Raw genomic sequence first — 26,054 nt, 5'->3', positions numbered from 1 at the left:
AGCGCGGTCTCGGAGGCCCCCATGCCTCCTGGAAGGATAGGGGCTCAGCACTGATATGCTAGCTCATCAGGTAGATCATCCCCCCCCCCCCGTCTGCCCAGACAATCCTAAAGAGGGCTGTGCCCAGAAGGACTCTCCCACAGGCACTGGAATGTGCCCTGTGGCGCTCTGCTCGGACATGCTGGGAGGCCACTCATGATGCTGAGAACACAGGGGCCTGGGGAAGAAGCGAGGCGGCTAGGAGGGCAGGGGCTGGCCCACACACGGGCCCTTTCCTCTTCCCAGATGACCCGCCACGGCCTGAGCCTGGTCTGAAGGGCAAGCCGGGGAATGAGAGCACCAAGCTAGCCCTGCAGAAGTAGCCAAAGCACTGGCGGGGGAGGGGCTGAGAGAGAGAAAGGGAGGTAGCTTTTAATGGGCCAGGGCGAGCAGCTGGGGACTGTGTCCAGCAGAGGGTGCTGACAGCTGCGAGTGGGGTCTGGGGGCGCGTCCCAACAGTGGCTCCCCTATAATGGGGGGCCCCCCGTGACCAGGCCCTGTGCCGCATGCTCTCATCCCTCATCTTCAATTCCCACAAAGGCCCTGTGAAGAAGGCAGCATTTTTGCCACAGCTGAAATGAGGAAATGAACTTCCAGAGAGTTCAAGGTCACAGAGCTTGCCTGTGGTAGAGTCAGGACTCAAGGCGGCACCACACCACACTAAGGCAAAGCAGCACACTTGCTGGGAAGTGGTTGTTGGTAGGCAGGGTAGCATGTGGGAGCAGCACAGGCCTTGGGGGTCCTATAGGCCCGGATTCAAATCTGTGTGACTTGGGACAGGGTACTTACCTTATGTGAGAGTTGGGTTTCCTAGCTGTAAGATGGGAAGTGTACCACCACCTCCCACTGCATCTCACTGAGTCCTCATGCCTGCCTAGGGCTGGAGCACTTGATCGGCCACTCGAAGGGGGGCAAGAGGGAGGGTGCTCTCACCCGTCAGCCCTGCAGAGCAGGGCTCCTGCTCTAAGCTCTGTCGGAGAGCACCCTGCCTGCGCCCGCCCTCTAAGCCCCGGCTTACCAAGCACAAGGAAGGACAGGACCCACTGTAGCACCGAGATGACCTGCAGCTGCTTTTCCACCTTGGATCTATTGAGCCAAGTGATGGAGAAGAGGTCCTGGAGGGCGGAGAGGATGCCGGAACCAGTGCCTGCAGCAGAGGGGAGAGGTCAGTCTGTTGCCACACTTCCCTCCAGCCTCAGAGCCCCCAACACCAACCCACCTCCACAGACACCTTCTGAGACATGACAGGAGCATGGCCACAACATCAGACTGACCCGGGCTCAAATCGTAGCCTGCCACTCAGTAGCTTTGTAATTCTGGGCTGTTCACATGCTTCCCTGTGCCCCAACTTTTACATATACCCATTGGGAATGGGGTTCCCCTCACGGGGTCATTTTGGAGACCAAGTGAAGTATCCAAAGACGCTGGGGTGGGAGGAGGCTCTCCATAATTGCCAGTCCTCTTCCCTTCCCTCCAGCCCAATCAAACTCCTGTCCTTATCCTTTATCTGGATCTAGTACAAATATTTAATCTTTGCTATCTGTGCCTGTGAGGCCAAGGACAGAGGTTCAATATCCAATTTGCAATGTTTTTTTCTCCAAGTGTACTTTGAGTACCCCAATCCCTGCCCCCTCTCATCCCCAGGACCCCTTCCCCGCAGGCTGAGCCCTCTCGTCCCCACCCCAATACCACCACGACCACCATGACCACCTTTAGAGGGATTTACACTTTCAGCTTCATCTCAGGGCCCAGAGCTTGGGGCCCAGAAGAGAATCAGGTGGGAGCTTTTGCTTCCCCAAAGGACCCAGTGGCCAGTGAGCTTCCGGAAGCCTGGGATAGTGAGGGCTGCAATTATGTTTGCTACCAAGCGGCTACCAAGCCTAGAAGTTAGGACAAGATGTGCCCACTTAATTGGCTCTTTGACTGTGCCCCCAGGATGATGCCCTGGACTCCAGTGGGACCGGAAAGCCTGGTGATGGCAGGAGAGGCAGCACTGGGGAAGGGCACGGGCTAGGTTTCTAATCCATAGCCCACTCCTTCCAGCGGCTGGACCAGAGGAAGGGGGCCACTTCCAACCCCCATGCCTGCTGAGCCCCAACTGCATGCCCTTCGCTCTACACATCTTCAGTGAGTGCTTGCTGGATGCTGGTCAAACATTCCTTCACACCCGCCACTCTGCAAGGCCCAAGGACTGAGTCACAATGTTGTCCTTGAGGGTCTCATGACCTTTCACCCCGGCTTACTGCTGGGAGAGGGAGTTAGGGGCTTACACTCAAGCCTTTGCATTTCTTCAAAATCTGGAGAGCAACAAGGTCACAGCAGAGTTTAGAAAGGGACATAAACCTCATCGGCTGAAAGTTAACTTTGAGGAGACGTACAGATAACACCAAACCTCAAGGCAGACACACCAGTGCTGTCTCCTGTACCCGGCTTAGTAGATCGGAGGAAGGGGGCATGGTCCAGAAGAAGAGCCAGACACCAGTGGAACCTTGGTTCCACTCACTAGGTGACCCCAGGCAGGACCGCAAGGGCTCCCCGCCATATCCTCAGGGCATGGCACCTATGGGTGCTCAGTAGCATCTACTACTCCACAGGCGTAACTCGGTGGAGGAGGTAGTATGTGAACTCACAAAAGCAAATGAGGCCGGGCCACAGAGCCATGGCAGAGGTTTTGGCGTAACTGCTCCTTGGCCCTCTAAATGAAAATCCTACCACCACAGGCCCTTCCCACCTCCACACCTTCCCAAAACCCATGCTGGGGCCTGAGGCCCCCCTCGGGTCATCTGGTAGGGCCCAACGAGACCCTCAGGTGACTGAGGAGCACTGACTTGCCAGGGTTACCCAGGCAGTGGGAGGCAGAACCAGGGCTAGAACGCAGGATTCCTGCTCCCTGCTCAGGGCACCCCCCTTTCCCCCACAGCACGTGCCAAGGACAAAGGGCTCTTGTACGTGGGACACAGCAGGTCTGAGGTAGGTTGAGCTCAGGGCCCGGTAAACCTGTCCAGAAGTGGGGAAAGGCCTGCGTAGGTTCGTGGCGGAGAGAAGTGAGGCCCAAGCACAGGCCTGAACCCCTGATCCCTGGGCTGGCCTGCCCAAGTCATGGCTTTGCCGCTGCTCAGCCTCCTCAGCTGTGCTGATGAAGTGAAGCAGGAGCCGGGGCAGCTAAGGGGAGGCAAGCCCCTGCTCCGGGTCTGGCGCCCACTGCGTGCCCTGGCTGGAGAGAAGACAGAATGTACTCCAGCACCTTCCTATTCAAAGTGGGACCTGGCATGATCCGGGTCCTGGGATCAAGCCCCGCGTCGGGCTCTCTGCTCGGTGGGGAGGCTGCTTCTCCCTCTGCCTGCCGCTCCCCCTGCTCATGCTCTCTCTCTCTCTCTGTTCAAATAAGTAAATAAAATCTTAAAAAAAAAAAAAAAGTGGGACCTGGGAGCTGTTTAGAAATGCAAGATCTGGGGCTCTAGACTGGATCTACCAAATCAAAATCTGCCTTTTAACAAGATCCTCAGCCGAAGTCTCAGGAAGGGCCAGTCTGGGGCAGGGAAGGAGGTAGGGGGAGGTGCTGGGGACCTCCACCTTCTGCTAGGCAGGGAATAAAAGGCAATGCAGGGAAGGGCATCAGACATTGCTTCATGTGACCAGTTCCTACAGCAGACAGGAACCCCGAGGCCAGCAGCTTGAGGAGCTCTTAAGGAAAGGGCTCGCTGTCTAGCCCCTGCTCTGGGTCAGGGCCAGCCAACTGCTCCCACTCGGCATATGGAGCTCTCCTGCCTGGGGAGGGGCTGCACGGTAATTCCACACTGGTGGCAGATCTCCCACTGGAACCACTGAAAAGACACATTCTTGCTAATGCCTAATCCAAATCCATCTGCTATGCTGATTAGCGGTCTCTCACGATTAGATACAGTCAGAGCGCAGGAAGGTGTGTGACCCTCACCCTATTGACCAGACAGGAAGAAGGGGCCTAAGGGACTTGCACCAGCCCCATGGCAAGCGGCCAGCGCCGGGCTTTTTCTGCGCTGCTCAGCCTGTTCTCACCGTGCCTTACTCCAACCACCACCCACAGCCCGCTCTACAACAAAGTAGGAAACGTCAAGTCCACTGAGGCATGACAGGTGTTTCTGTGGAAGTCAGAGTGAGAGGCTGCCTAGAGGGGAGCCCGGGGGGAAGCTGCCACTCTGCGTTCCTCACGCCTGGCCCACTCGGCTGCCTCCGGGCCAGACCGTCCCAACCTGGCTGACCACAGAGCCCGGCCCCGGAGCTGGCCTGTCCATGACGCTGAACCCCAGCCCCAGGGGAAGCCCCGTATAGACCTGAGAGATGTCGAGCCATTGCTCCTCTGCCCAGAAAACCCCTCCTTGCTGTGCCCACCTGATGAGACCCTGACAATGAGATGAGGCAGCTCATCCTTCGAAACCCAGAAAGGGTAAGCCTTTGGAGAGAGGTCGTCATTCTTTCTCTGGGATTATAAACTCTAAAGCCCGTGCAAATCTGGAATGGTCAGAAGCATGGAGAGAACCTGTCTGGAATGAAGTCAGGGGAGGCCCACAGAACAGAGAAATAAGGGAGAGAAAAGAAGACACCCTCTGGGTCCCACAGCCCCTCAACTTGTCCTAGCTGCTGATTACACATCCATTCTCCCATGATGGAGCCAGGCCCGGGTCTGATCCACATCTGGCTTTCCAGTAGCCTGCCAGGGCCTGGCCCAGAGCAAACACTGAGAAGGTTTGCTGAGTGGGAGGAAGAGCAGGTCTCTGTTCTGGCTGTTCCTCAGGCCCCCCAGCTCCTTCTCTTCACAGCTGGGTGACAGCTGGGCTACCCACACGACCCACACAGCACTTTCACGGGCACCTGGATTCCTCACCAGGCCTGTGAGCTTGGCACCATCACTCCCATTTTGACGGTGATAAAAAAGTGACAGGGTCAAGGTCACTTGGCCGGAGGGTCGCAGAGTTGGACTCAGTTCAGGCCCAACCTCCAGGCTTGGATTCTGCTCCCAGGCCGCAGGTCTCCCCAGGTTCCTTCTCTCTTCTCCCCACAACAAAGTAGGGGGAAGCTGGGAGGGGACCGTGTTCAGGAGCAGGCATCTCGTGGAGCAGGTGGGGTGGCAGCATGCCTTGACATTTCAGTCCCAGTTCTGCCACCGACACCTGTGTGACCTTGGCCACATCACTTCGCCTCCCTGGGCTTTGGTTCCCCAATCTATACCGTGAGGGTGGGGAGGATGAGTTCTACAATCTCTTCGACTCTGGACTCTGGTGTCCACCCTCCTGGGGACGCGACCTAGAGGCTCACCACCCGGCCACAGCCCCGGGACGGTTGCCCAGCTGATGGAAGTGAGGTTCAGCTGGGTACCCGCAGGGCACAGCCAGCCCTGACCTCCCAGCTGTCAGGCCAGGCTGTGGCAGAAGCACGTGTGGATGCCACACTGCTGTCACCTTCACACTTAGTCTGACTGTCCCCAAGTCTCAGGTGGGCCTGCAGGGAGACTCGGCATCTAGCCGCATCTCGTCTGCTCCCACGCCACCCTCCCCTGGCCTCCCTTGGTGCAGAGCACCCTCCACGCCCTCTCAGCACCAGTCCCACTGGCCACCCTCCTCTGCCAGGGTCTCCCGGGTGCCAGGGCTCACACCAATGCATCTATGTGCCCAGGTGAGAGCAGGTGCTCAGAGAGGGTTACGCATGAACGGACAGACCCATGAGCCACAGAGACAGTGGGAGGCCTGGGTGTCCGAGTCAGACTGAGCGGCCTGACAGGAAGGCCCCTGGCACCCCCACTGAGGACCTTGGCCGGGGTTGGGGTGGGGGACAGAGCCTCTCTCGCCCTCCCTGAGCATGAGTTTCCCACTGTGATGAGAAGAGAACCCACTACCGACATGTCTTTTTTTCACGGAGGGACACAAGACAGGCCATAGAGTCACTTCACTAGTCCTGTGAAGAAATGTCCCCGACAGCTCATTCAAGCAGCTGCTCCCAGGCACCCCCATCTCACCACTTACTTTACACAGCTCACGGGCTCCTAGATTTGTGGGGGGCAGAGGGAGTGGGGCTGCCAGAGAAGCCCAGAGCAGTTCTCTTATCCCCAGAAAGGAAGCCCCCCGCCCCATCTATCTGGGGCCTCAGTGGCCCACAGCACTCCCCAGGAAGACAAACAAGGTAGGGCTGGGCAATCCCGTTTTACAGAGATGGAAACTGAGGTGAGGTGAAGCCAAAAGAAGTTAAACCAGTCACTTGAGGTCAGGGTACCAGGGAGCTAGGACTCAAGGCTGGAATTTGGGCTCTGCATCCCTCACCATTCCCGTGATGCCAAGCTGTTGAGGGCTGGTCCCCACCACGCAAGCCAGCGCACACCCAGACTTCAGGAACACACCCCTGCCTAAAGGAGGGCCACCTGCTCGGCCCCAAACCATGCCCCAAGTCTACCGGGGACATCCTCCCACGGACTCGCTGTGCAAGGGATGCGACCCCCCACCTGCAAGCTCCCACAAGTCGGACTTGCAGCCGCCAGGGCTAAGCCAGAGCTGCCTGTAGCAGTGGGGACCAAACACCCCTCGGGCCCAGAGCTGAGGCTGGGGTGGCGGTGGGAATGGCTGTGTGAACATCTTCTTGCCCATTATCTGAGAGCAGAGTGACCAGGGAGGCCACACCCAGGCTGATGAAACCAGGCTTTCCTGGGCTTCCTCTTCCACATGCCTGAGGGGGGCTGGGTCTGAGCTCGAATGCCCTTAATCTGAGGAAAGCCCCTCAGCCAGCTTTGCCCCCACATGGCTCTGTGACCCAGGGAAGTCACCCTGCCTCCCTCAGCCTTGGTGTCCTCATCCGTAAAATGAGGAGAATAATGCCCCCCTCACAGGGTTGTTGGGATGATGAAGTGAAAAAAGAACAACGCGCGTGAGGTACATGGGGCCTTTGTTAGGTGATCAGATGGTAGCTACTGCCATCGCTTCTACCACAGACCACAATGGCAAGGGACGGGAGAAGTGAGCAAACACGAAGTTCGTCAGCAAGTGCACGGCCCTGAGGTGGTGCGCGATGAGAGGAGGGGGCAGAGCAAGGGTGCTGGCGGGGGCGGGTCCGAGGGGGCGGCGAGGCCTCAGCAGGGCCTCGAAGACAAGATCTGGGGGCTGAAGGGAAGGAAAGCAGGCTCTGTGACTGGAGGCAGCTGTGGGAATAAAGGCCCAGAGGCAGTTAGAAAGGGCTGGCTTAACGACCCAGGAATGGGGGCTCACATTTACCGAAAATGGAAGGTGAAAAAAGCTGGCAAGGACCTGAGGAACCAAAGGTGGCCTCCTGGAAAAGGTAGGCAGGGACAGAGACGAGGCTTGAAGCCTGGGGCACTTAGGGGGCGCCAGGGTACTAGGCACCGGGGGCACAGCAGTGAACACAGCAGATAAAGCCTCACATGTTCGGGGGCTTGAACCCCACTCAGGGAGAAATAAATCTCCCACACGTAAATGTGCAACATAATGCCAGATGAGAGCCCGAACGAAAAATAATTTGGGATGATAAGCTAGAGAGGGGGCAGGAGGATCCTCTGACCTGTGGAGAGGAGGCACTGAGCGAGGCCGGCCTCCCTGAGGAGGCAGGAGCACACACGAATGGCCATAGGTCAGGCCGCGGGATGGCCCCCCGCTGCTTCCCCCACTCACCTTCACTCCTGGCACCAGGGGAGGGGGCATGCCAGCCTGGAAAAGTTACAGAGGACAGGAGGCTAGGCGTCAGGAGACCCTGGCCTCTAACCGGCAGCAAGTGTAGCCTTGGTGAGTCACTTCCTGTGTAAGCCTCAGTTTCCTCATCCGTGCAGGGGAGCTAATACCCACCTCGCCAGAGTTTTGCGAGACTTAGATGATGTAGAGGCACGAGCTTCATAAAAAGTAAAGAGCTGCGTGAATGCTAGGTAATTATCAAGTGAGCCTCGGTTTCCTCTCCTGCCTAATGGGCGTAACAAGCCCTGCCCCGCCTGGAAGCAGAGGCGTTGGCATCAGCACGCCTGGGATTCAACCCCTGGCTTTGAGTCTGGCCCGCTGTGAGACCCTGGAAGCCGCTGCTCTGCCCGAGACTCAGTGGCCTCCTTAGTTATAATCCGGGATTGCCGTGAGGAATCTAAACAACGTATAAAAAAAGGGACAAAGAGTGTCTGGCACATCTGATAGAGGACTAGGAAGATGCCAGTGAGGTCACAGAGATGTGACTAGCCCCCAGAGGCTTCTTGAGGAGGGAAGCCATCTTGCTCATGTCCTCGGCCCCAAGGGTGTCACACCTGGGCCCACCTGGACCAAGCTCTGCCCTCAGACATCAGCTGCCGAGTGGACAGTGAGGAAGGCGCCCCAAACTACTCCAAAGGGCTGGGTACAAGTCTGCATAGAGGCAGGGAGATGGACATACTGACCCCTGGCAGACCCTTCTAGCCCCAGGGAGGTCCAAGAAGCTAAGCCAAGTGCTTAACAGGTGCCAGAGGCAAGTTCCCTTCTATGGCGCCCCATGACCACCTTTCAGCAAGAATCATACGTGTGGTGATGGAAGGCCAGTCAAGGCTCTGGGGGGACACGCCTCTGGATTTTAGAGTCCCAGTCCATGCCTGGGCTCCTGGAAGCCTTGCACACAAAGCACCTCACCACCTGCTCAGACAGATACTTCTTCCTTCCAGGAAGACTCTCCACACTCTCGGCCCTGCCTGCAGTCCCCCCAGCTAGAGTCCTATCACCTTCAGGTCCAATCTGGTCAGTCGTTCAACTCACACTTGGTGGACACCTGCCAGGCACTGAGCACTGACCCCTCAGAGACTTTCCTCAACCTTCCTGACTGACTTCCTCGGGGAAGCCTACCTCGCCCCTATACTCAGCACTTCTCATTAGAGGAAAGAATACGCATTTGTTTGCAGGGACTGCATCTTGTTCATCTGGGTCCCTGTACCCAGCAAGGGGTCAGGCACAGAGCAGGTGCTCGGTCAAGTGTTTACTGAATGACTGGATGTTGGAGGGGACTACAATGCATAGACAAGGTCCAGACACCACAGAGATAGGCCCAGTCCACAGCTGACTGACCTGGGCCACGACAGATGGTCAAAAGGAGCTTTCTGGGAAATCAGGAGGGATGGGTCTCCTCCAGCTAGACAGGCTGGGGTTAAAGGCAGGGGCAACAGTGGAAGGCTCCAGAGTGAGGGAGAGAAGGATGGAGCCCAAACACTATCATTCATTCAACAAGTGCTTTCTAAGTACCCTTTCCACGTCAGGCCAGATGCTGCAGACCTAGGGTGAGAGCTGCCCGACCCTGCTTCTCCTCTGCTTCTTGGGCACCTGCTGGAGGCTGAGCTCTGCCTCTAGGCAGCACCCCCCAGCTATGGCTGGGGAGACAGGGCTGTGAACAACTAGGCCCAGAGGGTAAGTCAGGGCCGGGGGATCTAGGGGGTCCCCCAACGTGATCTGGAGGTTGTTCTCACAGATGCCCTCCTGGAGGAAGTAATGGGTCAGGTGAGGTGAGTAAGGGTTAGCCAGGCTGACAGGAGGGAGGGGCAGGGGCAGGACCCCAGGTGCTGGAGTCCTGCAAATGGCATTTGCAAAGGCCTGGAAGGAAGAGAGAGCACACATTGGAGGAATCAACTGCAAGTAGTTCAGCCAGGCTGGAGCATAGCAGCTGTGTGAGTGGGTGAGTCTAGTTGAGAAAGTGGATAGGGAGCCATGAAGGACTGGGAATGTCAGGCCAAGGAGTCCTGGGCTCCATCCCAGAAGTCGAGAACACTGCTGCCCACCCCTCCCATTCCCTTCACCAGCTTCAGATGGTGCCTCCGGGCCCCTTGGCAACAAGCTGGCCATTCACCTGGTCCCAACGCACTGGTGAGTTCTTTCCTGGGAAGACTAATAGTCTCCCCTGTGAGGGGTAAGTGTCCTTAAAGCAGGGCCAGTTAGGACATCTGGCCCAAAGGGGAAGCCAACACACAGCCGTGGTAGGCATGCTGGCTGTGAAGCTCTTGACTTGGCCATCAGGACTCTGGGGGTGCTCAGTGGATCCCTGCTTGTTTGTCTTCCGGGTCTCCTGTGTAGGATCTTGTCAGGAAGCTAGGCGTCCTCAGTATCCACAGGTAGGCTGGGACCCTGGGCCTCCCCCTTCCCTCTGTTGGTCTCAGACTCCCGAACCCTGGAGGTGATTGCTGAGGACCCCAGTGGCCCACTTTCCCCACCCCCACATCCTGGCACATTAAAAAAATAGCTACTGAAGTAGGAGGAGTTGCCATGGCAACACCACCAGCTTGTGGGTATGTCACCGAGGAGTCTCCAAATAGACCCTTATCATAATCCATGAGCAAGTGTGGGGAGCTAGGCTCTTCTGGGGTACTCACCTGGGCCCCAAGCAGGACATGAGCCCATTTTCACAAAGATAAGCAGAGAATGGGAATGAGGAAGAGGTTGGGCCCCAGGTTCCCAGAGCAGTCAGGGGCAGGACTGAAATCCCATTTCTGCAACAGAGCTGGAATGAACCCGAGAGGACCGGCTCTTCCAGCTCTCCTCTCCTTAGGCTGACATCCCAAGAGGGCAGGGTCTTGCCAAGGTTACATGGGAAGCAGATGCAGTTAGGCTCCTGGCCCTTTATTCAGGACTCTTAAATCTGCTCTACTAATAAAAGGAACTCTGTTTCCTGCGTCTGTTGATTTGCCCAAAGGGTTTGTGGGTTTAGCTTCCTTGGGTCTGCACCATAACCTGGGCAGCTACTCCTATCATGCTTTTGCCCATTTTACAGATGAGGAGACTGAGAGGAAGGAAGGGGCAGTGGTTTCCCAAGGTTACAGAGCAGGTCAGGGATGGCACAGGGGCTGGACACACCCCAGATCTGACTCCTAGCCCCAGGCCCTCAGCTCTGCCAACAGCAGCTCCATCCCAGGGGGACCCCAGAAATGGTGGAGGCCAAGAAGCTCTGAGTGCACCTTTCTTAGGAGCCCTCAAATCCCCATCCCCCCACCATTGATTACAGGTGAGCCACCCAGGGCCTGGATACGGCATCCTCTGTCTCCCTTGTCTCTGCCTCTCGGCACACCAGGGCCTCAGCCCACGTTCATCGCTCAGGGGCCCTGCAGTCACACTGCCCGTCCCACCCAAATCTCATGCCCCTGTTGATGCTGTTCCCCGTATCTGAATGTTCTCGCCTGCCTTGCTAATACCTATTCATCTTTCAATATCCAGATTGAATAGTGAATATTGAAAAGCCTTCCCTGACCCCACCCAAGATGATTGAGCTGTCCCACCCTCACCTTCAGGCCTCCGCAGCTCCCCATGCTTCCTTCCCTGGCGCCGTGTGCATCCGCCTCAATGACAGGGACCAGGGCGCATCAATCCAGGGGCAGTACAGAGCCAGACACGCAGAAGGTGCTCCAGCAGCAAAGCAAAAGGCCCACACCCCAAGTCCCCATCCCGGCAAAGCCTTCCTGGATGCATCAGAGCGGAGGCTGCCACTCTCCACAGTGGTGGGAGCCTGCTTGCGTGTGTCACACAGGACGGACGACAAGGATGAACTTGAGTGTCACAAGTTAGTTTACAAAGCACTTTCCATTCACGTTCGCTCAAACCCTCACATTCTTGAGAGTTTGAGATTTCCGATCCGGTTTTCCACATGGGGGAGTGAGATCCCCAGAGGGTAAGTGAGCCACCCAGCCATGTCCCAGAGGGAAGGCAGGGCTGGCATCCTGGCTCTCTGGCTTCTAAAGCTCTGGAAGTGATGAGGGGGAAGACGGAGAGCCCAGCGCCCCCCCCCCCCCACTCGGCACTCTGCCTGGGAGCCAGACCCTCATGAGATTGAGGGTGTCTCACAGCAGGGAAGAGCTGCAGCCCCCGCACCCAGCACAAGCAGGCACAGAGGAGGCCTGAGGAAGGACTGAGGAATCACACTGAAGCTAAAAGCAGGACTTCCTCCCAAGAGGAACAGGACAGCTCTCAGGAGGGCTGAGGTTCCATTAATGATTCACTCATTCAACAAATATTTACTGAGCACCTACTACATGCCATACATTATACTAGATACCAGGGACACAGCACTGAGAACGACAAGGTCCCTGCTCCCAAGGGGCTGACAATCTTATGGGAGAGACAATCACTAACAGGTAAGGACACATGATAATTTAGGTAATGAGAAGGGCTATAAACAGTAAAACAAGACGTGGCAATTAGGGGGCAGTTCTACACACGGCATGGTCAGAAAAGGTCTCTGAGAGGAGACTGAAGGATCCAAAGCAGCCATGCGAAGATCTGGACAGAGGGACAGCACGTGCAAAGGGCCCGGGGTAGGACAGAACTGGTGGGAATGCTGGAGGAACAGGAAGACCAGTGGCAGTTCTGGAGCACAGCATGGTAGGAGATGAGGTTGTGAGGTGGTGGGGGCTGCTCATGGGGGGCCTCATGGCCTCCTGGAAGAGTTTGGAAGGTCTGACCCATGATGAGGGGAAACTGGTAGTTCATCACCTGGCATCAGAGCTCTGGGGTGGTGTCTCTACCCATCAGGGCAGCTGGGAGAGCTTCTGCAAAAAAGCTTGGGAAGGAGTGATCTACCATCCCATCCTGGAGACTGGGAGCAACCTTTACTCATTCAGAGTAAATCGCTGAGTGTCTATAATAGCCAGAGCCCTGTGCTCAGCCGTTCACCCCCTCTCTTGGTTAAGGAGGCAAGCCACAGACTAGGAGATGGATCTGGGTTCTGACCCTGGCTTTGATAACTCTGAACCAGTCCCTTCTCTCTGGGGCCCTCAGTGCCCCATAGGTAACATGAGAGCTGGGCCTGATCTAGCGCTAACAGATAGCTATGATTTTATGACCAAGTACTTGCTGCTGAATTTGAGGTAGGAGGCTGGGGTGAGGCAGGATTTCCACATTGGCTACTAAGTCACCCAGCCTGCCAATCAAATATTACTCTTGGCCCTCCTTTTGCAGCACAGAAGAACCGTTGGTAGCAGAGATAACTCCAAAGTGGCCTCTGTGCAGGTAGGGAAGGGGTGCAGGGGAAGGGAGACAGGGAACAGGAGAGTGACATTTTTATCCTATGATTTAGGACGGGGTTAGGTGACTATCACCCCACAGTTCCAGAGTTTCCCAACAATCTAGCCTCTTAAGTTTCACTCCCTACCAAGATCCTGCTTGTATACCCCCAGTAATGGGGAGCTCCATCCCTACCCACACCAGGATTTCTCCATTACATCAAAACCTGCCCTCTGTAATCCCACCCCTTGTTTTTTGGAGACACACAGAACAAACAAATCAGCTCAGAATTTTATTAGAGTTGCCATCATTTTGTTCTGGGTCTTGTGCTAAACCCGGAGGACCTAGGCAGGCATCAGAGGGCTCTGACCTGAAGAGCCTCTGGTCCAGGGGCAAAGGCAGAGATGCAAACGTGACTAACTCTGCAGCCTCCACCCCAGGCATAGGATAGTCCTTCAGAGATCAGAAGTTACCACCACAGACTCCCACCTCCCCCAACAGACACCCACCTACCCATGCTCCCACAGCTGGCTTTTTCTTTTGGCCAAGAAACCAGTCACCAAGGTATCTATTTCAATCTCTCACCCAACACAGGACTTCCTTTCATAGAATCCATGGTCTCTCCTTTGAATACTGCCACTGACAAGGTGTCCACCACCTCACAACAGTGGACACTTATCCACAGAGGCAAACCAGGCCACTGAGGAGTGTCTTCAAAGACCAAGGATGTAAGAAGCCGGTCTAATGGAGATGTCTAGATAACATAAAATCTGCTTCAGCACCCTCCCCTTACCCCACCCAGTCTTTCGTCAAAGTAGATCCAGAGAGCTGACATGTGACTGGTTTGCATTTCCTACCAGCCCATGATGGAATTCCTTGCAGCCAGTTAAAAAAAAAAGAGGGGCGCCTGGGTGGCTCAGGTCATGATCCCACAGGGTCCTGGGATGGAGCCCCGCGTCAGGCTCCCTGCTTGGTGGGAAGCCTGCTTCTCCCTCTCCCACTCCCCCTGCTTGTGTTCCCTCTCTCGCTGTGTCTCTCTCTGTCAAATAAATAAATAAAATCTTAAAAAAAAAAAAAAGGGAACAAAAAGTTCTTCAGATCTGAAAACAATAGGGGAAATGCTCCTGATAGGATATTAAGTGACTTGGTCAAAATCATTCACTAAAAGTCCTGAAATACAAACTAGAGGTCGAAAACATGAGAGTCAACAGCTCCTGGAAGATAGAGCTCACAGCCTGTGGACATCAGAGGCAAGGGAAGGGCATCTCCGGGAAGGACTACCACAGAGAGCATCCCTATCCCATTCCCCGAAGACAAAAGCATATTTAAAAGCATGAACATGGGTAAGTCCCTTCCTTCCCTTGTTATGGGCATCAAAAGGTACAATGAACAGAAAAGCACTCTTAAGTGAGAGAGGAGGCCGTCATAGGCTATTGGGCCAGACACATGCGGCAGCTCAGGCTGCTTGCCTCCAAAACGGCAACAGCAGCTCGGTATCTCTCCAAGGGCAATGAGCAGCACTCCAAGGGCAATGCCAATGCCCAGGACACAGTTAAACTGTGACACAGCTGCACGGTGGTTACTTGGCAGCCACTAGAATATGATAAGTGATTCTGAGCAAGAGAGGAAATCCTCAGAGAAGCCAGGATTCAGAACTATAGCTGTAGCATGCCCTCAACTTTATATACTGCAAATAAATAAAATTGAAAGACATATACTAACATAGCACTAGGAAGCTATTTTTGGATAGCTGACGACCCAGCAATTGTTATTTTCTTCCTGTTTTTCTCTATTTTTCAAAATTCCAATAATTGGTATGTTTTATTTTTATCATGAAGGTGGGTAGAGTAGGCGTCAGTTACTGAAGAAAAAATGGTAAGTAAGAGAGGTTCAGCAAGCAGAATAAAGACTTAGGAGGAGGGAGGGAAACTTCAAGACACACACAGACCTAGGACAGCTGTGATTGACTTCCCAGGGTCTCCCTTGGCCAAGGCATCTGTCAAGGAAACCTCAAGAAGGTCATGCCTCTTCCCATCAACTTCTCCAACTATAAGTGAATATCTATATATTCACCAAGCGCCTCAGTTCCACACTGGTGGAAGAGGGGCCTGGGCCACATGGAGGGCACCCAGGGTCCTCCGTCCCACCTTCTAAGGGTATGGCGCTGAGCGGCTGCCGAGTGGGCCCCCGAGCCTGGGCTCGAGGATGGGAGGAGGGCAGAGTACAGTGTGGGCACACCTGTCCCAGCCAGGCACGTGCCCTGGCTGGTGGCTGTTCCAGGGGATTGCAAAACCCTGCCACTCTGCCCCATCCAGTCTCTCAGGGCTTGGCTCCACCTGGTGAGAAGAGAGGGGAGGGAACTTCCAGGGGCCACCCCCGCCCCCTTGCTCTGGGTTGGGGAGGGCTTGTTAAATATCAACCTCATCTCACAGATGGGGAAAACAAGCTGGGGGAAGGAAAGCGATGTAACAGAGGTGACAAAAACGGATCAGGTGCCGGAGTGGAGCATGAACTCAGCCTTGACTACGACGCTGCCTGCATCTGCCGAGGTCCCCAGGATCCTTCCCTCTTCCCAGACCTAAATGCGCGGCGTGGGGCACGCTTTCGGAAAAGAAAAGAAAGGGCTTGGGACCTCACCCTGCACGCTGGCCAGTCCTCCAGCAACGTACCCTCGTACCCTCGCTGTAAGAACACACTCCTGCCTGCCTTAGAGCCCTGTCACGTCCTTTCCCGAAAACCCTCCTGCGGCTTCCCAGCCCCGGGATGAAAGCCGCGGAGGCCCTGCAGAACCCCCCACCCCGACCCCCGGCCCACCGCCGCCCCCCACCCCCAGCGGGGCAGCCCGGGCCCCCGCTCACCTCGCAGGACCCCGGAGTAGGCGGCTATGAGGGTCTTCATGCTGAAGCCGCTGCAGCTCACGGCCCCGCGGGAAGCCGGCTCGCCCCGCGCCCCTGGCCCATGCCCCGGCCGCCGGGGCCAGGGCTTCGCGCCGAGCTCGGGGGCCGGGGGAGGCGGGGAACGGCGCCGACGCTGGCGCGGCTACGGCGCGGGGAGCTGGAGGCGCAGCGCCCGTCGCGGCGCGAGCAGCAGCCGAAAGCGGGCCGTCGGCGGCGGCCACTGCGCTCGGCGCTCGGAGCGCGGCGCTTTATCACCTCACAAGCGGGCGGCCCGACGCGGGCTGGGGCGGGGCCGGCCGTTCCACCCCGCCCGCCCCTCGTCCCCCGCGGGAGCCCGAGCGCCGGGCGGCGCGGGCGGCGCGGGCGGGCGCGGGCTCCGGGGCTCCCCGCGGGACGCGCGCCGGGGGCCGGGCCGCTGCTGCCCCGCGCCCTCGGCCGCTGCCCGGCGGGGACCCGCGGCTCCTGGGCCCGGACGCCGAGCACGTGCAGCCGGCCGAGCGCCTTAGTGGGTGCGTCTGCCGCGGCGGGGCCTGCGCGTGGCTAAGATGCTAAGGTCCCGCCTCGGCTCGCTGGTGCCGGGATTCGTTAGAGTAGGCCTGGGCTCCCAAGCTGCCTCTACCTTTCCATCTGGTTATCAAGGGCGCCCACAGAGCATCTCTACACTGCGGGGTGCTGCGGACCCAGCTCAGCCAGCCCAGTCCCTGCCCTGGGGTGCTCACGTGGTTGAGGGGTGAGGGTCCAGGACGCCGGAGACAGCCACACACAGATGCTGTTGGCAGTGCTGGGACAGGAATCAGAGGAGAGAGGCCCCTGCCTCGGCTGGGGCTGGACGCACTTCCCGGAGGGGTTTATGCACAGCAGCTTTGCACTCAGAGCTGGAGTCTGATTCTGGCCCTGCCTTCCTTGAACCTCAGTTTCCCTATCTGTAAAATGGGAGTAATAATAATCATTTTTGTGAAATGCTTTGAGAACTAAATGAGCTAAGATACAAAAAAAGCCTAGCATAGTGCCAGGCACATTTTTCAAAATTATGTTCCTTGCCCATTGATGAGCGGTTTTGCAGATGGAGTCTGTGGGCACAAGGCAGGACAGACATGATGTCTTAAACTGGGAAGGTTAAGAGGAGATGGCATTTGCCACTGGACGGGGGATGATTAGTACATTTCCGCCAGGCTGAGAGGAAGGAGAAGGGCATTCAGGCAGAGGCCACAGCATGGGTGAAGGCCTGGAGGTGAGACCCCAGAGCACCCTGGAGTGGCTGGAAGAGGGATGCAGGCAGGGGAGGAGTAGAGAACAAGGCTGCACAGATGGACAGGGACCAGATCTGAAGGGCCTTGTGATCCTGCTGCGAAACTTGGACTTCATCCTCTGGGGGATGGACCAAAGGAGGGGTGTGAAGAGCAGGGCACCTTGATTAGATTGGAGGGTTAGAAAGGGCAGGTGGGTTGGTGGTAGGGAGGTGGGGCTTGGGGAATAGGGCAATAACATGTGGCTTCAGTTTGACCCTTCACACATACGTGGCAGCTTTCTTTGTCCTGGGACTGCAGTCTCCTGCATGAGGAGAGAGCAGGGGGGACTCACACCAGGCACTGACTTCTCCTGGCCCCCTCCCCGCACCTCCCAACATCCCTACATTCCCGTCTCTAATGGTCTGTCCTGTTCCTCCTGCAGGTGAGCAGGATGGCTCTGGGACCTGAGTCACATTTTCTTTATCTTCTCCCCATCCAGCCCCTGGGTGCTTTGACCAAACCAGGGATAGAGAGGCCAAGTCAAGCTGCCAAGCAGGAGTTGACCAGGGTGGGCTTCACCAAGGATGGCATGTCCCACCGCCCCCCCCCCCCCGCAGTCACCAGTGTTGTGTTGCTATTGGGAATTATGGGTGCTGCTTTATAGTTTGTGGGGGTTGGACACTTGCACACCTGAGACTCCTTACCGTGACAGCAGCCTTGGCCCTTCTACTGCACGTGGCCAGCCCGCAAGGCAGAGAGGACACTTGTCTTAAGAGAGGCCCAGGGCAAAAAGCAAACATATACATTAACCAAGTACCCTGCTCTATGCCAGGCTCTATTCTGTGTGCACGTACCCAATCCTCACAGCTGCCCTGCAAGGGGTGATTATCACCACACTTTGCAAGTGAGGTACAGAGAGGCAAAGTGATTTGTCCAGAATTACAAAGTGAGGAAGTAGTAAAGCTGGGATTGACATTCAGGCCTTCCTGAACTTTCAGCCCATGTGCTTTCCCTGACTTACAAGGTTGGGGAGAGGAACAGGCCCCAATACTGGAACTACTTGACAAGAGCAAATTCCCATTCATTCCCTCCTTTAAACTTCCCCCATAGCCCTGAGAGATTATTCCCATTTTGTAGTTGGGAAAACTGAGGTTCAGAGAGTCAAAGAGCTTGCCAGATGTCAGTGGTGAGGCTGGGATTTGAACCAGTTCTCATGCCCAAGCCAGGGCTTGTCTGGGTCAAACTCATTCCCAATGCTCAGCTCACTCAAAGGGTGAGTCAGGAGAGCCTGGCATGGCCTTGTGGTCCAGAAGCTCACCTACCTCCTCCTTCCTCATCCAGGAATTTGCTTGGCACCCTTACTGGTACTGCTTCCCTTCCCTCCAAGCCCCCAAGTGTCCTCCTTCTGAGTGACTTTACCACATGCTGCTTGGTCATCAAGAGCCAGATGGTGTACAGTCTTAGGTACCAGGCTAAGGGGTCTGGACTTTATCCTCAGAGCAATGGGGAGCTATAAAGGGTATTAGCAGGGGTGACATATGATCACTTTTGTGCTCTAGAAAGATCGTTGTCTGAACAAGAACACATTCAGCTGTCACCTCCATAGCATCCTTCCTGATTACCTATGGCCTGTATCAGCCAGGGTCCCTGTGGGAGACAACATCTCTGGAATTGGGTAACTTGAGGCAATTTTAATACAAAAACCTTGCAAAAATATAGGCAGGATATAGAGAAAACTCAAGGGATGGTGCAGTACTCCAAGGCTAGTAACACTGGGGGGATGCGGCCTGAAGGTCCAAAGGGAGGAAGCCAAGCAGAGGGGAACAGACCAACCATGGTGACCTGGCAGAGTCACACTCCGTCCCTCCCTCCAGTCTTCTGCCGGGCTTCCCATTGGCCAGAGGGTAAGGAAGCCCAATAACGCAGTCCATACAGAGAATTCAGGAAGTGAGCAGGATAGAGAAAGGTAGAGAGTGGGCCTAGGAGGATAAATGGAAGGTACACAGCACATGGCCCCTAGGAGGACCCTCTCTCAGCTCTGTGTGCCCATCAGATCTCTGGCTTCTCTCTTTCAGAACACCTGTACCCTTAATGTTTACGAAGCTATCCTGCCCAGGAGAGGCTACTTGAGGGTAAAGGTGGAATCAGAGGGCTCTCTGGGTCCCAGTGCCCAATGCTGGGCCTGGCCCACAGGAGGGATTTGGGTAATACTGGATGGAAGAAGGGAAGGGAGGGAGAGAACGGAGAGATGAGGATAACACAGGCTGCACTAAAGTGATAGCAGAGCCAAAGGTAAGAAGGGAAGGTTGAAGAAAAGCTGAGGTCTTAGAATTTCCAGGTTTTGGTGACATGGACATAGGGCCGAAGGCCCACAGGGGTGATTGAAGATGACTTCAGGTTTCAAACCTCCCAGCTCTAAGGCCAGGCATTGGGGGGGCTGGGTAGTAGCCTTTGGCCGTATCTTATGTGACAGGTCTGGCCAGCTGGAGAGGAGCAGGGCTGAGACCCTTGGGAACAAGCCATCAGCACAACCCCAGCCCCATTTTAGAATGCTCTGTTGCAATGTGTACTGAAAGGTCCCCTTGCATCATTTTGTCTGCAAGGTTCTTACTCAATTTCCCCTAAGACCGTCACCCTGCAGGAAAGGGGGGGCAAACCTTATGTTGCACAGAGAGCTCTTGGTGCATTCTGTCTGGCCCACCTTTGCTGAGACCCTCCTAGCCCGGTGCTGGCCCAGGATGCCATCCCTGCTCTCCAGGAGCCTGCATGCTGAGGGGAAAAGCAGACATGTTCAAACAAAAACAAAAAAAACCATGACTATATGTGAGGATGTATGTTAACTAGACTTACTGTGGTGATCGTTTTGCAATATATACATATAGCAGATCATCTTGTACACCTGAAACTAATGTTGTATCTCAATTATGTTTTTAAAAAGACCATTACTATTCAGCAGTTGTTTTCTCAGCTTTCTTTAGCAGTGCAACCTTTTCTTCAAATCCAGCCTTGTTCAGAAGCCCATGAGGTGACAACAGATGACGGAGGCCGCCCCCACACTCCAGTCTCCAGGGCTCTGGGAACGCAGCTGGAAACTCAGTGCAGAGTAGTAAGTGCTGGGACAGGGGATTCGACCCACTGAGGATGGCAAGGCTCATGTTCCCCGCACCAGGAACAAAGTGCAGCCCTTAGAGAGCTGGGACCTGGTCACATCCATCTCACTGAGCAGGTCCGCTAATGGATCATTTTTATAGTAACTATAATAAGTCTACCTGGACAGGGGCACCTGGGTGGCTCAGCCAGTTAAGCGGCTGCCTTCAGCTCAGGTCATGATCCCAGGGTCCTGGGATCGAGCCCCACGTCGGGCTCCCTACTCCCCGGAGAGCCTGCTTCTCCCTCTCCCTCTGCCTGCTGCTCTGCCTACTTGTGATCTCTCTCTCTCTCTCTGTCAAATACATAAATAAAATCTTAAAAAAAAAAAAGTCTACCTGGACAAGGCACATCTCCTATTCCATATGCACCTAGATCCTGACGCAATCCCCAAACTGAATAAGCCCTAACCTTGCCACCTGTTAATGTCGCTTACTGTGTTTGGGCCCCAGTTTCCCTGTGCTCCATCCAAATTGGAATAAAAGTACCTCCTTCCTAGGATTGTAAGGACTAAAATAATGAACATAAAGCGCCCAGCACAGAGCCTAGCATGTAGTATCAGACAAATGTTATCAATAGAAGTATTATGATTGACACTAAGAATTGGGAGGACAGGTTTACCTGGAAATGGGGCAACCTGTCCGAAAGCCTATGAGCGAACATAATGGAGGAGGGGAGAGTGAAATACCCAGAGAAACCAGTGAAACCAGAGGGCACTAGAGAAAACAAACAGGCACCTCAGCGCGACCAAGGGTCCTGAAAGAAGCAGAGGCCCAGTCAAAGGAGACTAGAAATGTGTGTGAGGATCGTGTTCAGCTGGAGAAGCACTGGGAGACTGGAGCGGGGCTGGAGCGGTTTAGATTTTTCCAAAAAGACAAGAGGCAGGTTTCATGAACTACAGCAGCTAGTAACCAGTGCTAAACTTGAATGAGCATTTACTCACCACCAGTTACTATTCTAGCTACTTTACATGTGTGGATTTGTTTCAGCCTCATGACAGCCCTACGGAGTAAACACTACTATAATTAGCCCCATTTTACGGATGAAGAAATTTAGGCACCAAGGGGTTAAAAAAAAAATTGCCCAGGGCCACACAGCTAAGAAGTGGCAGAGCCAGGATTTAAACCGAGGTAGTCTGGTTCCAGAGCCTAGGCTTTATAGTAGCTGCAAAATCCTGGCCCTTTCTCAGGTCAACGGAATAAACTGCTTATTTTAAAAAGCTGTTTGGTGTCCCTTGAGAGAAGGAAGCACTGGTTATCAGGAGCTGTTGCTGAGTCACCTACAGAGGGAGTGGTATTTAAGCACCAGTGCCCTTTCCAATGGCCTTACTAGATTCCCAAGCTGGCCTAGGTGCAGGCCCATGGTGCTCAGCGTAGTTCTTGAGTGTGCAGGGTGGCCAGCAGGCATTCATGGGCCCTGCTAGGGAGGAAGAGTGTCTCAAACAGAAGCTCATCCTAGAGTGAGGGGTCCTGGTGACTCTAGGCTCCATTCCCAGCCGGGCCTTGTGGAGTGTTTTCCATCAGCAACCTGTACAAGGATTTTGACACAAGGCATGAAGGAGACACAAAGAAGGGCAGGAAAACAAATATTTTATATGAGATAACCAAGACTAACATTAGATTTAGGTGAGATAACCAACCTAAAAGCCTGCAGAAGAGTGTTGAATCTCTCCTTGTAAGAAATATAAAGTAAGGCCCTGCACAGATGTGTTTCAGCCTCTTTCTTTAGTATCTTTGGCCTCCCCCAGGCTTTGGGTATGCTGGGTTGTGAAACGGAGTAGGGTTGAAATTTTTGATCAGGCTGACCCTCTATGGAAGAATATCTAGAAACATATACACAGATACCTCCACCCTCAATAAGCACAACAAAGTGCTCTCCATCTCTGCTGGGCCGTGCCACCTTCCTTTGCAGGGACAGCTATACTAGCCTCTTCACTGGTCCCCTGTCTCCATCCTTGTGCTCCACGCTGACCTCCAGAATGACCTTTGGAACACTCAATCCAATCATTCTCACCTGTGGCTCCCATAGCTTTAGGATGAGGCCCAAGCTCCTTAACATGGCATTCAAGGCCTTATGTGATCCTGCCCCTACTACTCTCTCCAGCCTTCCTCCATGCCTTTCTCTGATATGGATTCAGCTCTCTGGTCACATCAGGTCACTTGCTGTGTCCTTGAATGTGCTTTCCCCCTCTGGATCTTTGCTCACACTGTGCTCTTGAACTGAGGTGCCCTTCTCCCTTCTTGAACTGAAAAGTGTCTCCTTTTCTACACCCTGCCCATCCTTCCTATCTTTATACATCTTCCTCCAAGAAGCCTTCTCTACAACCAAACACACTTTTTGTTGTTGTTGTTGTTGTTGTTGTTTGTTTAACTTTCACTTGAACTTTAACACTGGGACCTGGGCTAGGAATATGGAGTATATAGGGCAGGGTCCTGCCTTCTGGAAGTTCACAGCTTGGAGAAGTACATAGTTTGGAGAAGCCTACATTTTGGAGGAACACTTTGTGTAATTTATCTGTTTAGATTCCTCCCTCTCCCATCTGACTGTAGGCAAAGACAAAGCTGATTCAAAGATCCCAGCACCTAGCATGAGACCTGGTAGAGCGAAGACATCAGAAAAAAATGTATTGACTTCCTCAAGGGTAAGGACTGGATCTTATTCATTTCATTGCCCACTCCCTGCTTCTGCAATCACATGCACTCTTGGGACCTGGAAAATACAGTGTGGGATTCTGTATTACATCTCATGTCACCCAGTCCTTTGTCATCATTCATTTGTTCATTTATTCACTCATTCAATACACTTATCACGTACATACTCTTTGCCAGACCTGTGCAGGTACTAGAGATATAATGGTGAGGAGAAATCAGACCCAGTCCCAACCCTTCTGGAACTTTTGAAGTTCAAGGTCAAATTGACAAGAGGCAGTACAGTCCTCATTGGAGTTTTCAGGGAAGGGGCCTTTTAGTGAAGACACCAGAGATTGAAATGAATTTAGCCTTGACCTTGTGTATAACACTGGATATGCAACCTTCAGAACCCTGGAGATATGAGTTCACAACAAGCTTAAAATAAAAATGAAGAAACTGAGGCTTAGAGAGGTGATAGTGAGAAAAAGGGCTGAGTCTGGTATCCTAACTGATCTGATGCCAAAGCCCTCACTTGTTCTAATTCATCTGGGCCTGCATGGAAGGGGCAAAGGGAGGAAGGGAGAGAGGGAGAAAGAGAGGAGCTGAGCTACCCCTTCGGTCCTGTATTGGGATGGTGCTGTGGAGGTGGCTTGGGCAGGAAGGTTAGACAAAATCTGGGGGTTTTTCAGCACTGCCATTGGGCAATCCCCAGAATTCAGTCATGGTTGTCACTTCTTGTGTACCTGGTGTTGAGAAAGAGGTTCAGGCCTGAAAATAAATTCAGGGGAATTTGAACCAGGGCAGCTAGCCCAGTGTGGCCTCTGCCAGGCTAACGCTTTGAGCCTGGAGGATTGTTCTCTACAGCAGTTTGGACATTCTGTGGTCTGAAATTCCCTTCTTGTCTACACAAACCTCTGTATTATGCCAGGCACAGATGGGGGTAGAAATGGCTTGGTTACTCCGAGACCCCTCCATTAGGACATCTCAACTGAGATATCAAATATACTGGCACACAGTTGTTCATAATACTCACTCATTGTCCTTTTAATATTTGCAGGATCTGTAGTGATGTCTCTTTTCCATTCCTAATATTGGCAATTTTTTCTTTATCTTTTTCTCTTGACCAGTTTGACTAGAGGTTTATCGATCTTATTTATTTTTCCAATAACAATCTTTGGTTTCAGATATTTTCTCTGTTTTCAATTTCATTATTTCTGCTCTTATCTTTATTATTTCCTTCCTTTGGCTTGCTTTGAATATAAATTTTTCTTAAGCTTAGATTATTGATTCCAAGCCTTTCTTGTTTTCTAACATAAGTATTTAACGCTATAAATTTCCCTTTATGAACTACTCTAGCTACATCCCATAAATTTTGATATGTTGTGTTTTCATTTCCATTCAGTTCAAAATATTTTAAAATTTCCTTTGTACTTTCTTCTTGATCCATTGTTTATTTAGAAGTGTGTTGTTTCCAAATATTTGGGGATTTTTTCAGATATCTTTTTGTTATTGATTAATAACTGGATTCCATTTTTAGTAGAAAACATACTTCATGTGATTTCAGTTCTTTTAAGGTGTTGAGGTTTTTTTCAGGAGCAGAATATGGTAATATGGTCTGTCTTGGCAAATCTCTTTTTCTCCCCCCAAATCTTTAAGGTACACTGGAAATGAGTGTTTATTCTGCTGATGCTTTGTAGAGTGTTCTGTAAAGATCAGGTCAAGTTGTTTGATATTGTTATTTGGGTTTTCTAAATCCTTGTGATTTTCTGTCTATTTGTTCTATTAGTTACTGAATGGAGAGAGGAAATTTGAAGTCTCCAACTATAATTGTGGATTTATCTATTTTTTTCTTACAATTCTATCAGGTTTTGCTTCATGTATTTTGAAGATCTGTTATTAGGCTCTATTTATTTAGGATTATTATGTTTGCTTGACAAATTGGCCCCTTTATCATTATATAATATCACTATTTCTGGTAATATTCCTTGTTCTGAAATCTACATTGCCCGATATTAATATAGCCACCAACTTTCTTTTGATTAGTGTTTGATTAGTGTTTGCATGGTGTAACTTATTCCATCCCTTTTTAACCTATATGTTTTTATATTTAAAGTGAAGTCCTTACCATACAGATGGTCAACAGACACTTGAAAAGATGCCCAACATCACTCATCATCAGGGGAATGCAAATCAAAACCACAATAACATATCATCTTCCACCTGTCAGAATGGTTAAAATAAAAAAGAAAGAAATAACAAGTGTTGGTGAGGATGTGGAGAAAAAGGAACCCGTGTATACTGTTGGTGGGAATGTAAATTGATATAGCCACTGTGGAAAACAGTATGGAGGTTCCTCAAAAGTTAAAAATAAAAATACTATCATTGCACTACTGGGTATTTACCTGAAGAATATGAAAACACTAATTTGAAAAGATACATGCAACCCTATGTTTATTGCAGCATTAACAGTAGCCAAGATATGGAAGCAACCTAAGTGTCCACCAATAAACAAATGGATAAGGAAGATGTGGTATACATAAACAATGGACTATCACCCAGTCATAAAACAGGATGAAATCATGCCATTTGCAACAACATGGATTGACTTAAAGGGTGTTATAAAGGGTGTAAAATAAGTCAGACTGAGAAAGCCAAATGCCATATGATTTCACTCAGATGTAGAATCTAAAAAAAAAAAAAAAAGAATAAATAACAAAAAGTAGAATCAGAGCTATATATTCAAAGAACAAATATGGTTGCCAGAGGGGTGGGAAGATGGGCAAAATGGGTGAAGGGGAGTGGGAGATACCGGCTTCCAGTTATGGAATGAATAAGTCATGGGAATAAAAGGCACAGCATAAGGAATATAGTCAGTGATATTGTAATAGTGATGTATGGGGACAGGTGGCAGCTACGTTTGTGGGGAGCACAGCATAATGTATAAACGTGTCCAATCACTATGTGGTATGCCTGAAACTCCAGCAACAGTGTGTGTCAACTACCCTCAAAAATAAATCAATGAAGTGAGGTTCTTAAAATAATAAATAAATAAGAGTGAGGTTCTTATAGACAGCATATAATTGAGTCTTAAAAAAAATAAACAGGGTGCCTGGGTGGCTCAGATGGTTAAGCGTCTGCCTTCGGCTCAGGTCATGATCT

The 26,054-nt window shown here is 52.8% G+C and overlaps 1 protein-coding gene across 1 annotated transcript in view; it reads right to left on the bottom strand.

Moving 5' to 3' along the window:
- Positions 1 to 16,112, bottom strand: part of DGAT2 (diacylglycerol O-acyltransferase 2) — a 30,698-nt gene extending 14,586 nt beyond the window's left edge. The window contains exons 1-2 of the mRNA XM_081798860.1: positions 15,851 to 16,112; positions 1,058 to 1,186 (exon numbers count right to left, since the gene is read on the bottom strand). Coding sequence (XP_081654986.1) covers positions 1,058 to 1,186; positions 15,851 to 15,890 — 169 coding nt within the window. The 5' untranslated portion in view covers positions 15,891 to 16,112. The remainder of the gene's footprint in view (positions 1 to 1,057; positions 1,187 to 15,850) is intronic.
- Positions 16,113 to 26,054: the final 9,942 nt, after the last annotated feature.

Source organism: Leptonychotes weddellii, chromosome 11, assembly GCF_054177405.1.
Source record: "Leptonychotes weddellii isolate Sample4059 chromosome 11, ASM5417740v2, whole genome shotgun sequence".
NCBI lineage: Eukaryota > Metazoa > Chordata > Mammalia > Carnivora > Phocidae > Leptonychotes > Leptonychotes weddellii.
Note: the sequence above shows the minus strand (reverse complement) of the source record. Positions and strands in the feature narration are given on the sequence as shown.